Source organism: Zootoca vivipara, chromosome 6 (assembly GCF_965207765.1).
Source record: "Zootoca vivipara chromosome 6, rZooViv2.hap1.1, whole genome shotgun sequence".
Classification (NCBI taxonomy): Eukaryota; Metazoa; Chordata; class Lepidosauria; order Squamata; family Lacertidae; genus Zootoca; species Zootoca vivipara.
Genome location: NC_142589.1, coordinates 77,842,484 through 77,863,854, shown reverse-complemented (window position 1 = coordinate 77,863,854; position 21,371 = coordinate 77,842,484). Strand labels below are relative to the sequence as shown.

Genomic DNA, 21,371 nt, shown 5'->3' with positions numbered 1-21,371 from the left:
TCCCTATATATTCCTCCCCGTTCCTGTGCACACAACCCCAGGATACTGAATTTCATTTCTTTTTCAATATCGCTAGTATTTCAGTTTCTTACTCGCCCTTCGCCATAAGGATAAAATGCAAGGCATAAAATGCAACATTAAAAGCAGTTTCCCAACAATTGCAGTCACAGGAGCAGGGTGGATCCTAAAAATATACAACAAGCCCTTGATTTATATTCTGGGCTTATAGTCAAAACACAATGCCGGTTCAATGCCGGGTGGGATTGCCAAAGTATTTCCCCCCAGACACCCAGCCCCTTTTATTTATTTTCCTGGCTGGCAAAGTCCCGGATTTACGGAAGTCGTCCCGGTTTCTGATTTGATCCTGGAATGTCCTGCTTTTCCTTAGGACGTTCCTATTTTCATCAGAGAAATATTGGAGGGTATGGAGTTATGCAACCACCAAGACAAGGAGAGAAGTAACTATACAACCTTTAGAAGACATCTGAAGGCAACTCTGCGTAGGGAAGTTGTTTCATGTTCAAATTTATATTATGTTTTTATATATGCTGTACTCAGAGGGGCTGGGGCAGTCCCAGTCAGATGGGCAGGGTATAAATATTATTATTATTATTATTATTATTATTATTATTATTATTACCCTGAAGTGAAAATATGTTGGTTATTATCTGACTGCGACCGACCCACTTGTCACATGTGAAACAGCCTTATTTGTGGGGTTCCCGAGTGGCTGCCCCCCAAGTACTTCTTCGACAGCACCCGCAGGGGAACCGTGCCCACGAGGGGCACCCTCAAGGCGGCAAGAGAAGGTGCCGGGCGGGAGCAAGCCTCCAGGCCCCACCCAGCTGGCACCGCCTCCCTGGCACCGGCGGGAGGGCAGCGGCAAGAACAGCGCCGGGGTTAATGTTTAATGGGTTGCCTGTCCCAGTTTGATGGATTAGCTCTGCCCTTGGGTGGCGGCGCGCTGGGAGAGGCCCTGCTGCTTCGGGCAGGAGGGTTAAGAGTCTATCATGAGGGCTGTATCTTGAGCACACATTCTGTGTTTGCCATGAGGGATTACCTCAGGGCTAGTCCCCCACCAGGTCAGGTTTCGCACACCAGCCCTTCAATGGACGAGTGTGGACACGGAACCTTCCGGAGAAGATGCCAGGGGCACCATTGCCAATGATGAGCCTGGAGTCTGCTGTCAACCTCAGGCTCTAATATTAATATTAATATTAATATTAATATTAATATTAATAATAATAATTTCATTATTTGTAACATTTGGTGAATAGCTCGTCGGAAGACCAGGAGACTCTTAATCCGAGGGTCATGGGTTTGAGGCCCACGTAGGGCCAAAGATTCCTGCGTTGCAGGGGGTTGGACTAGAGGACCCTCCGGGTCCCTTCCAACTCTACGATTCTGTGAAATCTATACCCCGCCTTGAGCGATTAATTGTCCCCTCAGGATCTGAGATGTCCGGTTGTTCGTGAGGGCTTCGTCCATACATCCTTAGAGCATCGGTCTCCCAGCAAAGATTATCACCTTGAAAAACACACACACTTTAGTTTTAAAGGCCTACTTTTTTTTTAATCCCTACTTTGGCATCCCAGGTAACCCCTGGGAGGGAGCCATTCTGTTTTTTTAAGCAATCGGCTGTGCAGCAATCTCATGGCGCAGCCGGCAGCCATTTTGTTTCCCAGGCACCTTAGGGTGAAGGGCAGGCAACAAACAAACAAACATGCAAAATGTCCGAATGCACCTACAAAAAAAAATCCAGTCTGGAGTTGGCACCCAACATTATGCAGCTTTTGGTAGCTGGCCAGCAAAAGCTATAATTTTTATTGGTCCAGCCCATAAAACCCTTGTCTTTTTTCACAATCAGTTTCAGAGTCTTAAGAGCCTGGTGTCCACAACTTCTAGCCTCGCATCGTAGTTGGTTTCTTTCTCAGCCGAGCCTCACGATAAGGAAAAAGGCTTTCATGATAAAAACTGCCGTGAATCAACACTGATGACTAAGCTGCCTCTCAGCAAAACTGGTGCAGGGCCAAAATCTGATGTGTTGGGAGAATCCAGGTTTGGGAGGGGGCGGGCAATGGAGGGACTCCCTGTGTCACAGGAAAAGAGAAGCTTTCAGCCCATCCAGTGGCAAGTCACATTTGTGACGGAGCAAAACCAAAAAAAACACAAAAAAACCCACTGATATTTGTGTACAAAAAAAGTGTGTCGCACATCAGGGCGGTTTTTCTTCCTTGCTCGTTTCGACAATCTGCAAATATACAGGATAGAATGGGAAAGTTCTGCTTGGAGGCAGTTTAGAAAGCCACTCCTCACATTTTGCACAAATGGGTCAAAGGCGAATCTCTGGCAGGAGGAGAGAAGAAAAGATTGAGAGCATTGTTCTCGATCGCCTTTATGGAGGGCAGGGGTGTTGGAGAGGGTGATAAGGAAGCCAGGTTGGTGATTGCTAAACCCAAGAGCTGGGGGGAACGAACATGGCGCCCTCCAGATTTTGCTGGACTACAACTCCCATCACGCTGGCTGGGGCTGATGGGAGTTGTAGTCCGACAACATCCGGAATATCCCATGTTGGCTACCCTCTAGTGTAGTGGATCTGTTTTATTGGAGCATGGAGATGTAAGTTTGAACCCTTGCTCAGCGATAGCTTTGGGCAACTTGGGGACAAATCTCTGCCAAACCCAGTCACCCCTAACCTAATACCTTCCAGATATTTTGGACTACGAAGCCCAGCATCTCATTGTGTTGGATGAACTGAATTAACTTCATTCATAGCCCACTTTTTTCCTCCCAGGAGCTCCACATGGTGTACTGTACAGGGTTCTCCCCCTCCTCATTGAATTCCCACGACAACCTTGTGAGGTAGGTTAGGCAGGGAAGCAGTGTCTGGCTCAAGGTCCCCCTTGTGACCATGACACCTGATTGGGGAATTTGAAACCCAGTCTTCCAGGTCCTCATGAATTTTAACAAGGAGAAATGTAAGGTACTACACTTGGGCAAAAAAAATGAAAGGCACAAATACAGGATGGGTGACACCTGGCTTGAGAGCAGTACATGTGAAAAGGATCTAGGAGTCTTGGTAGACCACAAACTTGGAGTCAGCAGTGTGATGCAGCAGCTAAAAAACCCAATGCAATTCTGGGCTGCATCAATAGGAGTATAGCATCTAGATCAAGGGAAGTAATACTGGTAGTACCACTGTATTCTGCTCTGGTCAGACCTCACCTGGAGTACTATGTCCAGTTCTGGGCACCACAGTTCAAGAAGGATACTGACAAGCTGGAACGTGTCCAGAGGAGGGCAACCAAAATGGTCAAAGGCCTGGAAACGATGCCTTATGAGGAACGGCTTAGGGAGCTGGGCATGTTTAGCCTGGAGAAGAGAAGGTTAAGGGGTGATATGATAGCCATGTTCAAATATATGAAAGGATGTCATATGGAGGAGGGAGAAAGATTGTTTTCTGCTGCTCCAGAGAAGCGGACACGGAGCAATGGATTCAAACTTCAAGAAAGAAGATTCCACCTAAACATTAGGAAGAACTTCCTGACAGTAAGAGCTGTTCGGCAGTGGAATTTGCTACCAAGGAGTGTGGTGGAGTCTCCTTCTTTGGAGGTCTTTAAGCAGAGGCTTGACAGCCATCTGTCAGGAATGCTTTGATGGTGTTTCCTGCTTGGCAGGGGGTTGGACTGGATGGCCCTTGTGGTCTTTTCCAACTCTATGATAATATGACTCATCTGACACTCTAACCACTATGCCACACTATCCATTCCTGTGTACAGGCAGGGGGCAGCCGCTGCCCCCAATCACGTAAATAAATAAAAAATACTTAACTAAAAGTAGAAATTGTAGAAAGATTATGGCAGATTTTTCAGAGCACTCGGGGTCAAAAGAAAGTAATTTAAAACAACGGTTGTTGCGACATTTCATTCTGAATCTGCTAGACAGAGCCAGACAGAGGATGATGGCAGGTGGGCCTCCTGTTCCTCACTAACATAAATCCTGTCTCTGCCCATGTTTATATCTATCTCATTCATCTCAGAACAATCCTGCAGGCTGGCCTAGCTTGACAGACAGTGTCCTGCTCAAAAGGCCCCCAACCCCAATTCAGCTTCCTAGTCGAGGTTTCTCCCATCTATTTCTGAACAAAGATGTCTCAATATTTCATCTTCCGGTGCATCAAATACGGTCCAACAGCAGCATGTCATAGACTGCACACACACACACACCCCGCTTCCTCTGCATCCAACGCAGGAAGAAAACCCCATTAAACTCACTGGGACTGATTGTCCGGGAAACCCATTTCGTGCTATCAGGCCATGCCACAGATAACCCTGCAGATTCCTTATGAACGTTGGTTTTTGGTGGCGGTGCATATGGAGCGTGCCGCGGGATGGAAACGGTTAAGCCGCGGCGGCTACGTGTTATCTGTGGGGTGGGTCCCTTCCATCGCTACCCCTACCGTCTGTTCCCTTATCTCTTGCGGCCTTGGCCCACACCTGTCACGGTGATGCTATCCGGTTGATGATTAACCAGGACTTCCTGTTTGCGGCTGTAGCATGGCAGAAGGGACCAGGTAGTTAGAGAAGGGCGAGAAAAAGAAGAGATGGAAAAGAGAAACAGAGGCTGCCCGGGTCATCTAGCCTTGCTGACATCACGGCTAAGAGCTAGAAGCCAGCCTCAAGTCCTCTCGAAACTGGAGCCTTAGCCGACCAGGACTCCTAAAACTCATCTGTTCACTATAAAGTTGCCGTCAGCCTTAACCCAAATTCTGGCGTCGTGGACGTCTTAAATTGGAGCAGCAAAGAGGACGGGGAGGGGGTTTGCGGCTCCAAAACCTCGCTCCAACGCCTTTCCAAAAGCCCCTTGTGGTTTTACAAAAGGCAGTTTGCTTCTATTATGTCGTCTTGCACCTTTTCGGGGAATGAAGTAAGGATGTTAGAAAGGTTCTTCTTCTGATGCTGTAAAAACAATTGTTTCAAAAAGCGAAGCTCCGCGCCGGTATATGATGTTTTAGCGGCAAGGCCTGAGAATGTGGTGGCCTTGTGGAATGGTTAAATGCGGCTGTTCCTCATTGGCAAGGGAGGTGCACTCTGCACATGCCTCGTGCCCCAGTTAAACTTTCGCAGGATTATCTCTCGTAAATTTAAGTCTCCACTTCGGGAAACCTTGACCTGGAGGAAGAAGGGGCAGAGCTCGGGGAGGTTTTTAAAAGGAGAGGCTGGATCCTTACTCTCCTTTACAATGTGCAGGCCAACCAACCAACCATTAGGGGATGGTACCCAAATAGGAACATCCTCAACCTCTTTTGGTATCCCTGGGATAATCACCCAGCCCAGTGGAGGTCTATTGCCCTCTAGTGGGCTCAGTGGGTCATTTTATCCCGTGGGCTTTGCCATTTAAAAGAAACAAATACTGGGAAGCCCCACAAAATATCCTTTTCTGATTTATTTACCAAATGCTAAATACTATACGCTACCTGCAGCTCTTAGGAGGAATGTGCTGCGGTCCTGATCCCAAATATGGACATGTTGAAATTAAGGTCAAATGAGCCGTTCTGTTGTAGCAAATAGAATAGAATGTGACTTGCGCTTGATGGCAGAGGCATGCGGTTGTGGGACTAGAGAACATTTCTCAGGTTTGCAAATGTGCCCCCAGGCCCCAAAACATTGGAGGCACCTTTCTCCAAATCGTGCTGAGCCAGTGTAAGCTTCTCCATAAAACGCGGGAGATCCTAGGCTGCCTACGAGGTCCTTTGCTCTCATTGTGGCAGCGGGAAAAGATAACCTTCCTTTGGCCCCCTCCTTTCAAAAACTTTTGAAATCCTTTGATTTGACTACTTTTGTATGCTGCTTCATGGGTAGATTTCCCCTTTGTTTTGGGTGGGCATGTATGCGTTTAAAAAATCTTGTAAACAGCTACGAAATCTCACAGTACAGAAATAAATGAACGAGCCACAGATCTCCTGAATGACATATACAGTGCTACCTTGCTTTTCAAACACCTTGGTACTCAAACAACTTGGAACCCAAACACTGCAAACCCAGAAGTAAGTGTTCCGCTTTGCGAACCTTTTTCGGTAGCCGAACATGCTCCGCTTTGAGTGTTATGCTTCCGATTTGAGTGCCACACTTCCGTTTTGAGTGTTACACTGAGGTGTGTGTTTGTTTGTTTTCGCAATTTACTTTGCGTTTTTGTTTTTGTGGCTCTTTTTTTGTTTTGTTTTTGTGACTGTGTGGAACCCAGATTAGCTACTGATTGATTGTGTCTGCAGTACATTGTTTATTGCTTTCATTTTATGGATCAGTGGTCTCATTAGATAGTAAAAATCGTGCTAAATTGCTGTTTCAGGGGTTGTTTTTGAAAGTCTGGAACAGATTAATCCATTTTGCATTACTTTTATGGGAAAGCGTGCCTTGGTTTTGGAACACCTTGGTTTTGGAACGGACTTCCGGAACAGATTAAGTTTGAGAACCAAGGTACCACTGTAGTTTGTTGAGGGTTGCTGGGGATTGTAATTCTGTGAGGGGCAAGCTACAATGCCCAGAATTCTTTGGGGAGAAATAATGTTCTGTAAAGGTATGGGATGTACATAACCTTAGAACAGAACCATTGAAATTAACCAGACCTAAGTTAGCCATGTCCATTATTGTCAATCAACCTACTCTGAGTAGGGCTAACCATCTTCAAATATCTGAAGGGCTGTCATGTGGAAGATGGAGCAAACTTGGCTTCAACGTGGTTTGAGCCAATGGCTTCAAGTTACAAGCAAGGAAATTCCGACTACAGTATAAACGTCAGGAAGAACTTTCTGACAGTAAGACCTGTTCATCGGTGGAACAGTCTCCCTTGGGAGGTGGTAGACTCTCCTTCTTTGGAGGTGTTTAAGCGTCATGGATGCTTTAGCTGAGATTCCTGCATTTCAGGGGGTTGGACTAGATGATCCCATTCCCAGGGGTCCCTTCCAACTCTGCAATTCTATGAACACTGGCTACAACCCAAGCAATTCAGAGCTTACGTTGTGAGGAAGAACGGTGCTCAGAAAAGTCACATTTCCTGTCCTGGACGTTCTGTTCACAAGCACAGAGGTTGCCAGTATAGTGGTGATTACCCAACGAGGGACGGTCTAACTGTTCCTCTGTTTCGGGCACAATCCTGGTTTCCGCTCTCTGTCCCTGGCAAAAATCACGAACTTGTGTATTTGTGTATCTCTGTACCTCCTAGGGGTGCCTTCTCAGTTAATCAGTCCATCGGTTCATTTGCACTGAGCGATGGGCATTGCCAATTCCTTCCGAGAAGGGAAACTCCTTATCTGATGCGACTCCTTATCAGGTGGACAGGTTCTGGGGAACTTGAAAACGGGCCATGGTTTTGTGACATTTTGGTTGGTCCAACTAAAGGTATTACCCAACTGTGGATTTTGGAATGTACATGCAGGACATAACATGTTTTTTTAAAATTAAAAAAAACGAAACACTCTTTCAAGAACAGCCTGCCATTGCAAAAGCAGCAGAGAGAATTGTGCTACAGTTGTACCTCGGAACTCGAACAGCTCCGTTCTCGAACGTTTCGGCTCCCAGATGCCGAAAACCCAGAAGGAAGCGCTCCAGTTTTCGGACATTCCTTGGAACATGAACGTCCGACGCGGCTTCCACTGTGCAAAAACCTAGCTGTCGGCCAATCAGAAGCCGCACCTCGGAACTCAGAACATTTCGGAAGTTAAACTGTCTTCCGGAATGGATTTACATTCAAGTTCCTAGGTACCACTGTACAGTACCTTAATGATTTACAAATGTACCGGGCCATTTGTGGAATATAGTGACTGTGGTCTATGAAAGCTTATAGCATAACATTACGTATGTGTCAGGGTTGTATTATGTGTCCAACCCAGGCTGTGTATAGGGTTGCCAGACTCAATAGTGGACAAGACTTATGTGCCTTTAATTGCCCTGCTCTCTTTTGAGTATGGAAACCTTAAAGAGAAACCAGCAGACCCTTTGCTTGGAAATTAAACAATGGGTCTGCTGGTTTCTCTTTAAGGTTTCCAGACTCAGAAGAGAGCAGGGCAATTAAAGGCACAGAAGTCCTGTCCTCTATTGAGTCTGGCAACCCTAGCTGTGTATGTTTTATTCCAACTCCAGCACGTTCCTGTTGCTGAGAGACATTAGCCACAATCCATCTCTCTTTTGGGGTTTGGTGAAAAATACTTCGGTTTGATGTGTTTCCCCTCAAACCAGCTTCCCTCCGATTTCAGTATACAAGCCCTGGTTTACCCGAGGTGAGTGCAGTTCAGCCAGCCATTGCACATGCTCTGATGACAATACCTGCAGAGACGATGGCTTCATTGGATAGGAGTTTTGGGGTGCTTGCAGAAAATGAGCATTGGGTGAAGACATCCCAGTCCTCTCTTGGATGTGCCCAGTAAGCAGAAATGCAAGTTCAGTATGATGTAGGCCACATTTGCACCATACATCTAAAGAGCTGTGTTACCACTTTAAACAATCAGGGCCGGCTCTAGGGGTAGGCTGGGTGGCGCAGGGCGCCGGGTCGGCAGGTGGGCGCTGCGTGGCGAAGCCGTGTGGCAACCATGCTGCGCCCGCCCACCAGCCGCGGGAAGAAACGGGGCGGGGGCGCCGGAGCGATCTGCGCACCACGGCGCCAGGGCGCCCGACCTGCTTAAGACGGCCCTGTAAACAATCATGGCTTCCCTCAGAGAATCCTGGGAGCTGTAGTTTGTGATGGGTGCTGACAGTTGTTAGGAGGAAACCTGGTCTCCTCGCAGAGCTACAATTCCCAGGGTGGTTTAGCTCTCAGCTCCTCTTCACTGGGAATTGTAGCTCTGGGAGGGGAGTGGGGGGAGGGTCTCCTAACAACTGCCAGCACCCTGAACGAACTATAACTCCCAGAATTATTGGAGTGTGTATGCCTCTTTCATTTTTTTTTAAAATATATTTTTATTAATTTTCCAATTAGAACCAATTATATCACATTCATTATTTCAAATTATACACATATATATATCAATCAAACCGAATGTTATGCCAAATCATCTAAAAAATTTTTTATTTGGGTTCCCATGCTTCAAGAAATTGGGGATTCCTCGCAACCGTCCACTGCCGTCTTTTTTCTAAAGTTCAAATCATCCTCCAAGTTCATAATAATCCAGATCTTCCCCTTACAGTCACATAGATGTTTTCCACTTTCAACCGATTGTTTCCCAGCTGCTGAGATAAATATCAAACAAGGTTTCACAGATGTTCTTTCTCCTGTGTGGGTTAATCAGTCCAGCCTCCCCATAAATCTTCTTGGTCTGGAGCTCCCTGTTGCGTCGACTCTCAACACGAAGCAGCGCCATCTTAAAAAACTCAAATCACTTTCGTTTTCTCTCATAGCCATGAAGATTAACGATCTTTATAGAATTTACAGCTTTTCCAGGCAGAAGACCCAAACATCAAACCATAAACTCTTGGTAAATTAATGGATCTCCTTGCCCTATAGCTGAACTTAGCTTCAGGTCGCTGCTCCAATTCAAAGTGCGTCACAGCTCATAAATCCTCCGAACGCGTCCAGGACTCCTTCCGTCCGACTGGGGGGGGGCTTTTCTCATCGGCAACTCCACATCTTTAAAAAATATGCTCAGTAACAACAGTTTATAAAGTTCAACTCACACAGTCTTTTGCTTCTCTTTCACTCCAAACAAGCCAGGACATCGCGTCTGGGAAGGTACGAAGTATGAAGAAAAATAAAAAAAAACTCAATTCCCTTATCGCTCCGTCCCCATCAATCCTTCTTCCAGATGATATACAGCCTTTGACTCCTCTCCCTCAGCAGCATAAATTTCTCAGCAGTAAACAGCGCTTCTTCCCCTCCTTCTGAAGTATGTCCATAGTTTTAAGCCTAATTATCTTCTTTAACCATGGAAATCCCCGCCATGCAGATTAGCGTCCGGGAGTCCTGGCCCTCGTAAGTGCTTTTCAGCCCAAGCTCCCCCCACTCCATAAACAGTCGGAGTGGGTCTGGGGGCATCGCGGGCCAGCGGCCCCTCTCCGTAACCCCCGGAGAGGGTAGGGGGGTGCCATTTACTCCCCTAGCAACCGCCAAATTCCTTACGAAGGTCAGAGGGATGGAAAACAGGTCCGCCATTCCTGCCGGCGGAAACCGGAACCTCTCTATTGGAGTGTGTATGCCTCTTTCAAGTGAGATCATAGTGCTTTAAATAAATGGTGCAAAATTGGCCCTTCGCTGGCGTCAGCCCTCAGTCTTTAAGGTATCACAAAGACACTCTGTCGTTCTGAAGACCATTTATTTATTTTATTAAATACATATACCCCCCTCCACCTGAAGATCTCGGGCGGTTCACAGCATAAAAATACAAAAATAAAAACACAAAATACATAACAAAGACAAGAACAAAAACCCATAACTCCTGTCCCACAAACACACTTAAAAGGACATAGAATGTTAATAAGCCAAAGGCCAGGTTGATGGAGAACATTTTTGCCTGGCACCCAAAGATATGTAATGAAGGTGCCAGGTGAGCCTCCATGGGGAGTATTCCTCAAACGGGGAGCCACTGCAAAAAAAGTCCCCGTTCTCATGTTGCCACCCTCCGGACCTCTCCTGGAGGAGGCACACGAAGGGTCTCAGATGGTGAGTGCAGTGTCTGGGAGATAGCCATCTTAGCTTCAGGGCACATGTGTTTAACTGGCAACAGCATTAAGATGGCCTGTCATTTCATTCACTGCAGCAGCCAGCGACATCCCCTTGTAGCTGGCAATTGTCTCTTTCCAAGGCAATTATGCTTTTCTCAAGGATATTTTTAACTGAAAGAACAAACTCCCTCTTTGCTTCTTTAATCAGTGCGGGGCAAGCTGTTCCAGACAAAACGAATGCGGAATGCAGAACAAAGCGCCGAAAGGGAAAAAAGATTTAGCAGTGGGGGGAAAGATTCAGGCAGCGAGAAAGGCCGATTTTGCACAACCAGCTCGAAGCTGATCAGGCGAGCGTAGACTTTGGACCCACATCTATAGGGCTTTTGGGCTGCTCAGTGTTTACCTTAGCTCTGGAGGCTGAAGAAAGGGTGGGGTGGGGCTCTTGGGGGTCAGGGTAAAAGGCTCAGTGGGGAAAGGCAGCCCCCTGCACAGAAGGGGTCTTCCTGCAGCAGGGGGTGGGAGCTGTTTGCATTGCACACTTCCAGGTAACTGAATACTCCGAGCAGGTTAACCCTTAACACAGGGGCAGGAAGAAGGTAATTGGGGAATCTACGGATGGGGATAGATGTCCGGGAGAGGGTTGCTGAAAATTATTCTCTGCTGTGGTTTGTGGTCAGTATGGTGGAACAGTTGCTTCTCTCTCTCAACCTCAGGGCTCATCCAGACTTCCTTTTGCGCTGTGCTTTCCAGGCATTTTAAAGCTCTGTGCCCGAGCACTGGGGTTTGTTTGTTTGTTTTGTCCCGGTGCTTTCCCTGGGAAAACTTGAATTATAGCATGCCTGGATAGCTCAGCTGGTTAGAGTGCAGTGCTGATAACGCCAAGGCTGCAGGTTTGATTCACTGTATGGGATAAACAACAACAACATGTTTTTCCCAACGCCAGGACAAAAACAAAACAAAATTATTGGACATGAAGTTTCACAGCCTGAACCTGTGCCTAGAAATGTGGCAGAACAGGAAGTCTGGATGACCTGTCAGTGTTCCACACCTGTAAAATGGGAGCATTAATTGGCTGACTGTGGTTAACTCTTGGCGCAGTTCCCCTACCTGGTTGTAGAGATGTCCTGCTTAAGGGAAGGCCATAAGGTGAGGTTGGGAATGTCCTTGCCTGGAGAGCTGCTGCCAGTCAGTGCAGGCACTATTGAGCTAGATGACCAAAGGTCCTGTTTGGTAAAAGGCAGCTTCTTACTTTCCTGTGCTCCCAATCCATTTCTATTTTTCTGGTTTTGTTTTGGTAGAATAATAGAATCATAGAGTTGGAAGAGACCACAAGGGCCATCCAGTCCAACCCCCTGCCAAGCAGGAAACACCATCAAAGCATTCTTGACATATGGCTGTCAAGCCTCTGCTTAAAGACCTCCAAAGAAGGAGACTCCACCACACTTCTTGGCAGCAAATTCCACTGTCGAACAGCTCTTACTGTCAGGAAGTTCTTCCTAATGTTTAGGTGGAATCTTCTTTCTTGTAGTTTGAATCCATTGCTCCATGTCCGCTTCTCTGGAGCAGCAGAAAACAACCTTTCACCCTCCTCTATATGACATCCTTTTATATATTTGAACATGGCTATCATATCACCCCTTAACCTTCTCTTCTCCAGGCTAAAACATACCCAGCTCCCTAAGCCGTTGCTCATAAGGCATTGTTTCCAGGCCTTTGACCATTTTGGTTGCCCTCCTCTGGACACGTTCCAGCTTGTCAGTATCCTTCTTGAACTGTGGTGCCCAGAACTGGACACAGTACTCCAAGTGAGGTCTGACCAGAGCAGAATACAGTGGTACTATTACTTCCCTTGATCTAGACGCTATACTCCTATTGATGCAGCCCAGAATTGCATTGGCTTTTTTAGCTGCTGCATCACACTGTTGACTCACTGTTGACAGGTAGTTTGGTTTAACTAGAAAGCAAAATATGCTAACGTCAACATCACACTTTCAGCTCATCACTTGGTCAAAACCTCAAGAACCTGCATGATGGTCATTCAGGTTCTTGACGTTTACTCCCAAATGTCCCTAAAAAGTAATACAGTAGCCTATTCTGGAATTGCCTACATTTTTTAAATGTAGGGGGGAAATGGGGGGGATATATTGCCATTGGCCACAAGGGGGAGCTACAGTGACAGAAATTGGGTCCCTGACTCAGACCATCCTGCTTGCAGCAAGCTGTAAATTCAATTAAAAGTTGATACGAATAGAACTTCCTGTTACAGGGCGGCTATATAAATTCAGTTAATATGTTAATGACAAAAATAAATAAATATTCCAGTTAATAAAAAAAACGTTGGCAGCTGAAGAAGGTTGGAGAGGCAGTCACGGGGGGTAGAGGGGAGTCTATGGGGCTGTATTCAAAAGAGGAATAATCTATTTGCGTTTTGGTTTTTTATTACTTATCATTACCCCTTTTATTACTATATTTATGGAGCGGTGCATTATAAACTGCTCTGCGGTAGATATTACAAAGGGCGGTCTAGGAATGACTTAAACAAATATATCAGGGTTTCTGTACCCAACATCAGTCGTCTGCAGAGTAGACTCATTTAAATGAATGGACATGATAAACTGTGGCCGTTTCTTTATTTACCTATTATTTCATTCATTGCATTTATATCCCACTTTTGTCTCTAAGGAGCTCAATTGGCACAGCCACTATTTTGAGCCCTCCGGTACTTTAAAAAAAGAAAAGGAAAAGCAGATAAGGAAAAAAAGAGCAAACTCCTTGGGGAGCCTAGTTGCCAATTTTTAAATTGCAAAAAAAAAAATGCAGATACCTGAATTGGGCCAAGGGTACAGTAAGGCCGGTAGAGTTGGAGCAGATTCTGGCAAGGAGCAATTTGACACTATATGATGAGCAGTTAGTAGCGCCGTGGGCAATTCTGAATCTTACCATGATGCAATCTTGCAATTATACAATAATAGGGATACGTTGCCACAATCAGTGTTCCATATGTGCTACATTTCTGCTAGATCTACTATCTTCTGTGACCCAAGCTGTGTTTTCCATTGTACGTCACAGAACTTGCGCACGATTCCCTCGAAACTTCCAGCGTCCCTAAAGGCTCGGCTTTGGAGCATGCAGTGGCTAAAAAGCTCCCCTTTCGTGCTGATTGAGTGGCTCCGAGACGCTGGAGGCAGGGACCATACAGCAGCGGAAATATTTCATGAACAGCACAAGGCTGGGCCACTGGTCGCACAGGGCGAAATCTGGTGGGCTGCGGGCGAAGCATGACCGAAAATAAATGAACCGGTTTGCTGGCTCCCTGACAGCTGCAGAATTCAGGGATGCAGGCCCTGAAAAGCTTGCACCAGCCTTCCCTAATCTGGTGCCCTCGGGTGTTTTTGACTACCGTTCCCATCAGTGCGGGCAAGGACTGATGGGAGTTGCAGTCCAAAGCTTCTGGATCAGGCAGCAGGCTTTTTGGGGTGGGTTAGGAAACTGCCTTACCCCAATTCCCCTCTTCCCCGTTCACCCTGCCTCCCCCTGGTGTTAGTGCCAACCCAAGGGGGATTGGCCTTGTAGAGGAGTCTCCTTGGCACTGGGGGTGGCAGCGGCAGTGCTGTGCTGCTTCAGAAAGTCTCGTCTTTCTCGGGCTCTCCGGTTCTGGAACCAAATTTTCACCTTGGGGGGGGGGGGAGAAAGAGAAAAAAAGAGGAAGAGGAGGTCAGTCGCTTGTCGCCCAGATTTGACCCACTTGGGATTCTCACCCCCCTGGTCAGTTTCTACAAAAATATGGAAGAGAGAAATGGGTTCGAAAATTGGAAATGGGTCAATGCCTTCTCCCACGAGCTAGCGTGGTGGACTAGACTACTAGGACCCTGGAGACCAGGGTTCAAATCCCCACTTGGGTGCAAAGGCTTGGGCCAGTCCCTGTCTGCCTCTCATCCTGGCCCCCCTCGCAGGGCTGTTGTGGGGATTAACCGAAGAGGGGGAGAACCATACACGCCACCTGGAGCTCCTCAGAGAAGAAAGTGGGGAATGAATGTGATAAATAAAGAAAGGATAAGTTCCGCCTGACACACACAGACCCTCCGCAATGATTACTTAGTTGGGGGGAAAAGAACAATTCTAATAGTTCCATCGAAACGGGATGCTTTTAAGAATTCACACACAAACACACCAGCAACTGGTTTCGTAGGGGGTCCGCGGGGCTTGAATGATCTCATAGAATTGTCAAATTAGAAGGACACCCGAGGGTCATCTAGTCCAACTCCTTGCCATGCAGGAATTTCAACTAAAGCGCCCAACCTCTGCTTTAAAAAAAAACACTGCAAGGAAAGAGAGTCACAACCTCCCAAGGGAGCCTCTTGAAACTGCAGCTCCCAGCGCCTCTTCTGAAACACCACAATAGTTAGACTGGTTTGGTGTCTAACATGTCAAAGGGAAGGAAGGGCCTTAGCTCAGCAACACAGCATCTGTTTTGCACCCAAAAGCACCCAAAGTTTGATCCGCAGCAGAAAAGACTCCTGCTTCAAACCCAATTGGGCTGTCGTAGTTTAGTGCTCCACCCACTTTTTGCCTCTGGCCACACCCAACCCTGGCATGTGGCCCCCAGATGCTTCCCATTGGGGGAATGCTGCCCTCAGCCTGACAAAAGTGCCCTGCCCCCACCTGGCACCAGGGGACAGGTAGAGGAAACTGGCGGCCCTCCAGAGCTTGTTGGACTACAACTCCCATGGTGCCTTGCCATTGCTGTGCTACCTGATGGGAGTCGGAGTCCAATGACGTCCAGAAGGCTGCAGATTCCCAGACCCAAGAGCAACTTCGCTTTGCTCCACCAGGAGGCACTGTCACAAAGCTGAGGGGCAAGGACCACTCCAGGAGCAGCTCAGTGGCCCAGGAATCATAGAGTCATAGCACTGTTGGGCTGGAAGGGATCCCCGAGGGACATCCAGCCCAACCCCCTGCTGTGCAGGAGGTGGCAGAGCTACAGCATGCAGAGATGCCCTAGGGGGCTGCACATGATCCCAGCTGAGCCCACAGGGTTGGAGGAATAGGGTTCTTTCTTACCCGGTTCTCCGTGAGGCCCAGCAGCAGAGCCACCTCCCTGACCTGCTCGGTGCTCAGATAATGCGCTTGTTGGAAGCTGCTCTCCAGGGTCCCCAGCTGAGAGGCAGAGAATGGCACCCGGGGGCTTCGGGAGGTGGGCCGGGGGCTGCAGCCCGTCTGCTTCATCTCTGCAGGGAAGGGAGAAAACCCAGGTCAGGACCTGAACAGACATTCCTGATGAGCTGGGAGAATTGGCACAGGAAGCACAACCTCCTGTGCCACCTTCCTGGGACACCTGTGCCTTTAAAGTCCCTCCAGGTGTTCATAGAATTGTAGAGTCAGAAGGGACCCCTCTGCAATAGAAGAATCTTTCGCCCAATGCGGCACTCGAACCCACGACCCTGAGATTAAGAAGCTCATTGACCCCTGCCAAGCTACAACTCCCATCAGTCCAAGAAAGAAAGGGAAGATGGGAGTTGTAATTCAGTAATGCCTGAAGGGCCAGTAGTTCCCCATGCCTGCCTTTGGCCCATCCCTGGCAAAACCATCTGCTGACTAAGTTTCTAGACCTCTTGGTTAATAATACCTCTGCAGAGAGACAGATAATGCAGGCAGTTACATGCATACAGTAAAGGTAAAGGGACCCCTGACCATTAGGTCCAGTCGTGACCGACTCTGGGGTTGCGGTGCTCATCTTGCGTACAGCTTCCAGGTCATGTGGCCAGCATGACAAAGCCGCTTCTGGCGAACCAGAGCAGCACACGGAAACACCGTTTACCTTCCCGCCGGAGCAGTACCTATTTATCTACTTGCACTTTGACTTGCTTTCGAACTGCTAGGTTGGCAGGAGCAGGGACCGAGCTACGGGAGCACACCCCGTCGCGGGGATTCGAACCGCCGACCTTCTGATCGGCAAGCCCTAGGCTCTGTGGTTTAACCCACAGCGCCACCTGCACATACAGTAAAGAGGCACAAATATTTGCTATCCATGCCAACAAACCAGAACAAATGCTTAGTCAAGGTCAGGGCACAGTCTAACCACCGCGTAAGCTTTGCGTACGCAAATCAGGATAAAAATTGACTAAGCGGTTCGCCTGGGGGAGCTCAAAACAAGACCCATATTTTATCCTGGCTCCTCCAGTGCAGTCCTGGGAGGCAAAGGAGGCAACTTTTTGGTGCCGAGGTCTTACTTGGAACGGGAGGGGGCTTGAAGCGGCCGCAATGCATCCAGGTGTAGCCTTGAGAGATGCTACCCCATCCCATGGCGCTTGCTCCTTCTGCCGACTCCTGGTGTGTCTCCCTTTCCCCTCCAGAGCCATCCTGGGCCAGAATGGAACGGATGGAGAAATCAGCCACTCGCTGGGTAGGCTTGGTCCTCTGTGGAACGAGGAGATCCCAGCGGCTCGGATAATGCCAAAGAGGCTGCCTCAGCTGCATCTGGGGGGCCAAGGTGGCAGCCCCTTCTCTGCTAACTAAGAGGGACAGGGGACGCCTCCCGGGACCATCAAAGCTGGTGTTGGCCATTTGTCTTGAAGCTCGGATGGCGCCTTCCTTGGTGGGCTCAGCCGGCGGGTTCTGGGGGAGAGGCAAGGCGTGGAAAGAGCTGCCACTGCCTGGACCTCCTATATTTAAGAGCCAGGGGCTGGGCTGGTGGAGACAGAGGGAGATTTGCGAGGGATTTACCTGGGACCAATCCAGAGGCCTGCTCAGGAGGGATAAGATCACCTGACAGGAGCCGAATCTGTCGGGGATGGAAGGCACCTACCAGTTGCCAAAGTCTCCTGTTACAGGCAGAGGCGGAGGAGGCCTTGAATGGGACACCTGATCTTCTAGGTCAAAAAGAAGTTTGTAGCAATCAGTGACAAATCCTCACCGCCCTCAGCTTTCTTTGGCCACTCATTTAGAATGGGAAGGAGCGGGGGGGGGGGAGAGATCTGGACCTGAGCCCTTCTCCTGGATCTGCTGCCGTTGAAAGATTCAGGACCAAAAAAATTACATAAATAAAAAGAAAATAATTATTCAACACAGCGTACACGGTTGAACTATGGAACTCGCTGCTGCAGGAGGTGACCACCAGCATGGGTGGCTTTAAAAGGAGAATGGACAAATTCATGAAGGCTATCGGGAGAAGCAGTTGTGCTTCTGAACGCCAGTTGCTGGAAACCACAGGAAGGGAGAGTTGCTCTCGTGTTCGAATCCTGCTTGAGGTTTCCTGCACGCATCTGGTTGGCCACTGTGAGAACAGGATGCTGGACTAGATGGGCCATTGGCCTGATCCAGTCGGCTTTTCTTGTGCTTTCTCAGTAGTGCAGCAAACGGCACTCCCCACATGCTCCGAGATAGCCACTTCGATTGCCTCTGGGGGCCCGCAGCCAAGTCTTGGCACCCAGGAAAGGTTCTGGGGCCCAGATCCTGGCCTGTGTCCAAGATGGTTTTTTCTCATGTGGCCTGTGGGGCTGAGGAAGAATCAAAGAAGGGACCCCCAGGCACCATCCTGTCCAAACCCCTGCAATGCAGGAATATGACGCTGGCCCTGACATGGATTCTGCAGTGATGCCTCAATGGAGTTTTAAAAGCACTGAAACAAAGCCTTCAGGAGAGGTGTAATGGAGACTGTGAATCCCTTGGAGAAAACTGGAACCCAATATATACAGGGGACAATATTTTGAACTGGGTCCAGAAATGAATTGGCAACCAGAGCAACAATGCGGGACTTTCAAATGCCTGAACCCAGCACAGCAGCCCTCTCTGGGACAGCTGAAGTTTTCCAATGTGCAGTATACCGTAACAGCTTAAAGAGTAACCCTAACCATGGCCACATCCACACCTACACTTAAAAGCATTATGAATCACAGAATCTTAGAATTGGAAAGGGACCTGAGGGTCATCTAGTCCAACCCCCTGCAATGCAGGAATCTTGGCTAACGGAATGAATGAATGATTGAATGAATGCAGGAATCTCAGCTAAAGCAGGCTTCCTCAACCTTGGCCCTCCAGATGTTTTTTGGCCTACAACTCCCATGATCCCTAGCTAGCAAGAACAGTGGTCAGGGATGATGGGAATTGTAGTCTCAACACATCTGGAGGGCCGAGGTTGAGGAAGCCAGAGCTAAAGCATCCATGACAGATGGCCACCCAAGCTCTGCTCATCCGACTTCAAACAGCCATGGCTTTCCCCCAAAGATTTCTGGGAGATGTAGTTTGTAGAGGGTGCTGAGAGGCCCCAATTCTCCTCCCAGAGCTACAATTCGCAGAATGGTTTAACAATCAAGCCCTCTTCACAGGGAACTGTGGGGATTGTAGTTTTGGGAGGGGAACGAGGGGTGTGTGTGTCTCCTAACAATTCCCAGCACCCTTCGAAAACCAGAGCTTCCAGAATTATTTGGGGCAAAGTGCTTTAATTGCATGGTGCGAATGTGGCCCATGCCACTCACTTCTGAGCGAGTCCTATCGAGTTCAGAGGAGCTTCCTTCCAGGTGAGTAGGGTTACGATTCCAGCCCCAGCCTGGATGTCATAACAGAGGCAAGATCCACTTGTGCGCAGTGGCACCACCAGAGAGCAACCATGCCAAGGAATCTCCATGTGGGCCCACGCTCTCTTGTGTGCACAGAAAAGTGCCTTCTCCTAAATCAGACCTATTGGTCCACCTAGTCCAGTACTGTCTACACTGACTGGCAGCAGCTATTCAGGATTTCCAACAGAGCTCTCTCTGAGTGCTACCAGGGAACGCCGGGGATTGAACCCGGGACAAAGCAGCTGCTCTACCACCCAGCTACAGCCCTACTCAGGCCACTTGCAGAAGTTGCAAAGAGCATCCCGTTTTCACCTGGTTTATTTTACGGATGTTTCCTTACCAAACAGAAGCAGGTAAGAGCCTGGGGGGGGGTTACAGCTGCCCCCCCGACTGCCCCCCCTCCACCCCTAAACGGAGCTTTCCAGGCTGCTCTTCTTTGACCCCATGTCCCTTCCCCTCTCTTCGGTGCTTGTCTCCTCCCTTCCCCATAGTGTCCTTGTCACCCCGAATCATATTTCTAAAGAGGCTCCCATTACCTTCGGCGGTTCCCTGGTTCCCAAGGCGTTGTCAGGAGAAAGCCTGATCCAGCCACAGGTTCTAGGATTAAGGATCTAGAAGGGACACAAAAGGAAACCAGGAAAAGAGCACAATTAACTAATTACCTCCCCTCCTCCTAATCCCTAGTCAAGGAGCAGCGGGTAACCCAATCTTAGCTGCACCCCCCCCCCCCCCGTTACACAATAAAGCTCCTGGGAAACCAGCTAAAACCAGGTAAACGTGTGTGTTAGAAGTCCATCTGACTGGCTGGTCAAATGGGCAGAAAAAGACTCAGGCAGCAGGGGGGAAATTCCAGCTGAATGCTGGCACACAACAAAATGGAAATTTCAGAAATTTGAGAATAAGAAACTGAGGGAAAAGGCAGACTAGAATTTAAGTGATTGGATTAACCCCCAATTCGACCACGTGGAAGACGTTTTCTTTTCTGAAGAAAATTCCCTTTGTACTCCAGGTTTTCCCTCTCGGTCTGAACTCATCACATCATGGAACTATGGGGGGAAAGCTGCAGAATGCAATATTGGCTACATAATTCAGCTTCCCTGAGTATCTTAGCTTTCACTTAAAAGCCACAGAGGATGTTTCTAGGCCTCGTGGTTGCAGATATGATTGGAAGCAGACCAACCAAGTCCTGGAAGGCATAAAGAAAGGCTGAAGGAGATTTACAGTTTTTAAAACGATGGGCTTCATATCCTTCATAGCTCTGACCTCACCTCACACTGTGTGACTAATAGAAGATTAATTTATGCAAAAGAGTAAAAAAACGCAGACTGAATTATACAATAGGAGATTGAAAAACAGCATGTGCATTTCCATACTACGTTTTAGAGGGAGAGCCACGTTGCAGAAAGTCGAGATTGAGCCGAGTAAGATTGTCTTCCATAAACACGGTTTTAACAGCGAGTCCGTAAGTGATTGTGGAGGCCAATTCTGGTTCCACATGTCCTTCCACTGTGGGGACATAGGTTTCCAGGCGGGAGTTGATCACAGTGAGGGTTTGCCAAGTATGCCTTCCTCTTAGCACGTTTCTCCCTTTCGTCCTGAGTCCGAGCATCTTCAAAGCGCATGACATCTTTGGTAAAGAAGCACTTGCAGGCCAGTGTTTCCCAGTTGTCGGTGTTTATACTACTTTTTTTTAGATTTGCTGAGAAAGAAGCCCCTCTAGGAGGAGCAAAATCTGCTTGTAAGATATATTTGGGAGACCTTACACAAATCCGGAGTGCAGTCCCTGAGACGGTTGTATGCCTCCTTCCGGCAACTCCTGCAGCCAAGCTGGTGCCAAATGCATTGCTCTGCTTTCCTTTGGACCAGCGAGGCCAAGAGAGTTGTGGGTTTTTTGTTGTCTGGAAAGCCCGGGATCTCCAGACACACTGCCCAGGCTTGCGGTTTGACTTCACCCCCCCCCCCAAAGCACACTCCATTCTCCCTCAAGACAGACAGATGCTCACAAGTCAAGGCTGGCGGGCCTTGTACCTCAACAGCCCCTGATGTGCCGAAGGTCCCTCCCTCCTCCTATTTGTTTAGTTGTTTACGGTAGTCGTGTCCGACTCTTCATGACCCCATGGACCAGAGCACGCCAGGCACTCCTGTCACCCACTGTCTCCCACAGTTT

At 48.3% G+C, this 21,371-nt stretch overlaps 1 protein-coding gene and 1 long non-coding RNA gene across 2 annotated transcripts; one reads left to right on the top strand and one right to left on the bottom strand.

Moving 5' to 3' along the window:
• The first annotated feature begins 10,288 nt into the window (after window positions 1–10,288).
• LOC148685474 (uncharacterized) lies at window positions 10,289–13,498 on the top strand. The gene is made up of 2 exons (XR_015950710.1): window positions 10,289–11,943; window positions 12,590–13,498. It is a non-coding gene; the product is annotated as an uncharacterized LOC148685474 (long non-coding RNA).
• LOC118086165 (homeobox protein MSX-1-like) lies at window positions 13,263–19,885 on the bottom strand. Its single transcript, XM_088672708.1, has 4 exons — window positions 19,741–19,885; window positions 16,880–17,009; window positions 15,711–15,877; window positions 13,263–14,321 (listed from the first exon to the last, which is right to left on the bottom strand). The coding sequence occupies exons 2-4, from the start codon at window positions 16,950–16,952 to the stop codon at window positions 14,190–14,192; spliced, it is 372 nt and encodes a 123-aa protein (XP_088528834.1). The 5' UTR covers window positions 16,953–17,009; window positions 19,741–19,885; the 3' UTR covers window positions 13,263–14,189.
• Between the last annotated feature and the right edge of the window lie 1,486 nt (window positions 19,886–21,371).

Excerpts from the sequence above, each read along its gene's own strand:
- LOC118086165 (XM_088672708.1), bottom strand. The coding sequence starts at position 16,952 with ATGGGATGGGGTAGCATCTCTCAAGGCTACACCTGGATGCATTGCGGC. Across the intron at positions 15,878-16,879 it reads CAAGCCCCCTCCCGTTCCAA|AGATGAAGCAGACGGGCTGC; the intron begins GTAAGACCTCGG and ends CCTTCCCTGCAG. Across the intron at positions 14,322-15,710 it reads TGGGCCTCACGGAGAACCGG|GTGAAAATTTGGTTCCAGAA; the intron begins GTAAGAAAGAAC and ends CCCCCCCCCAAG.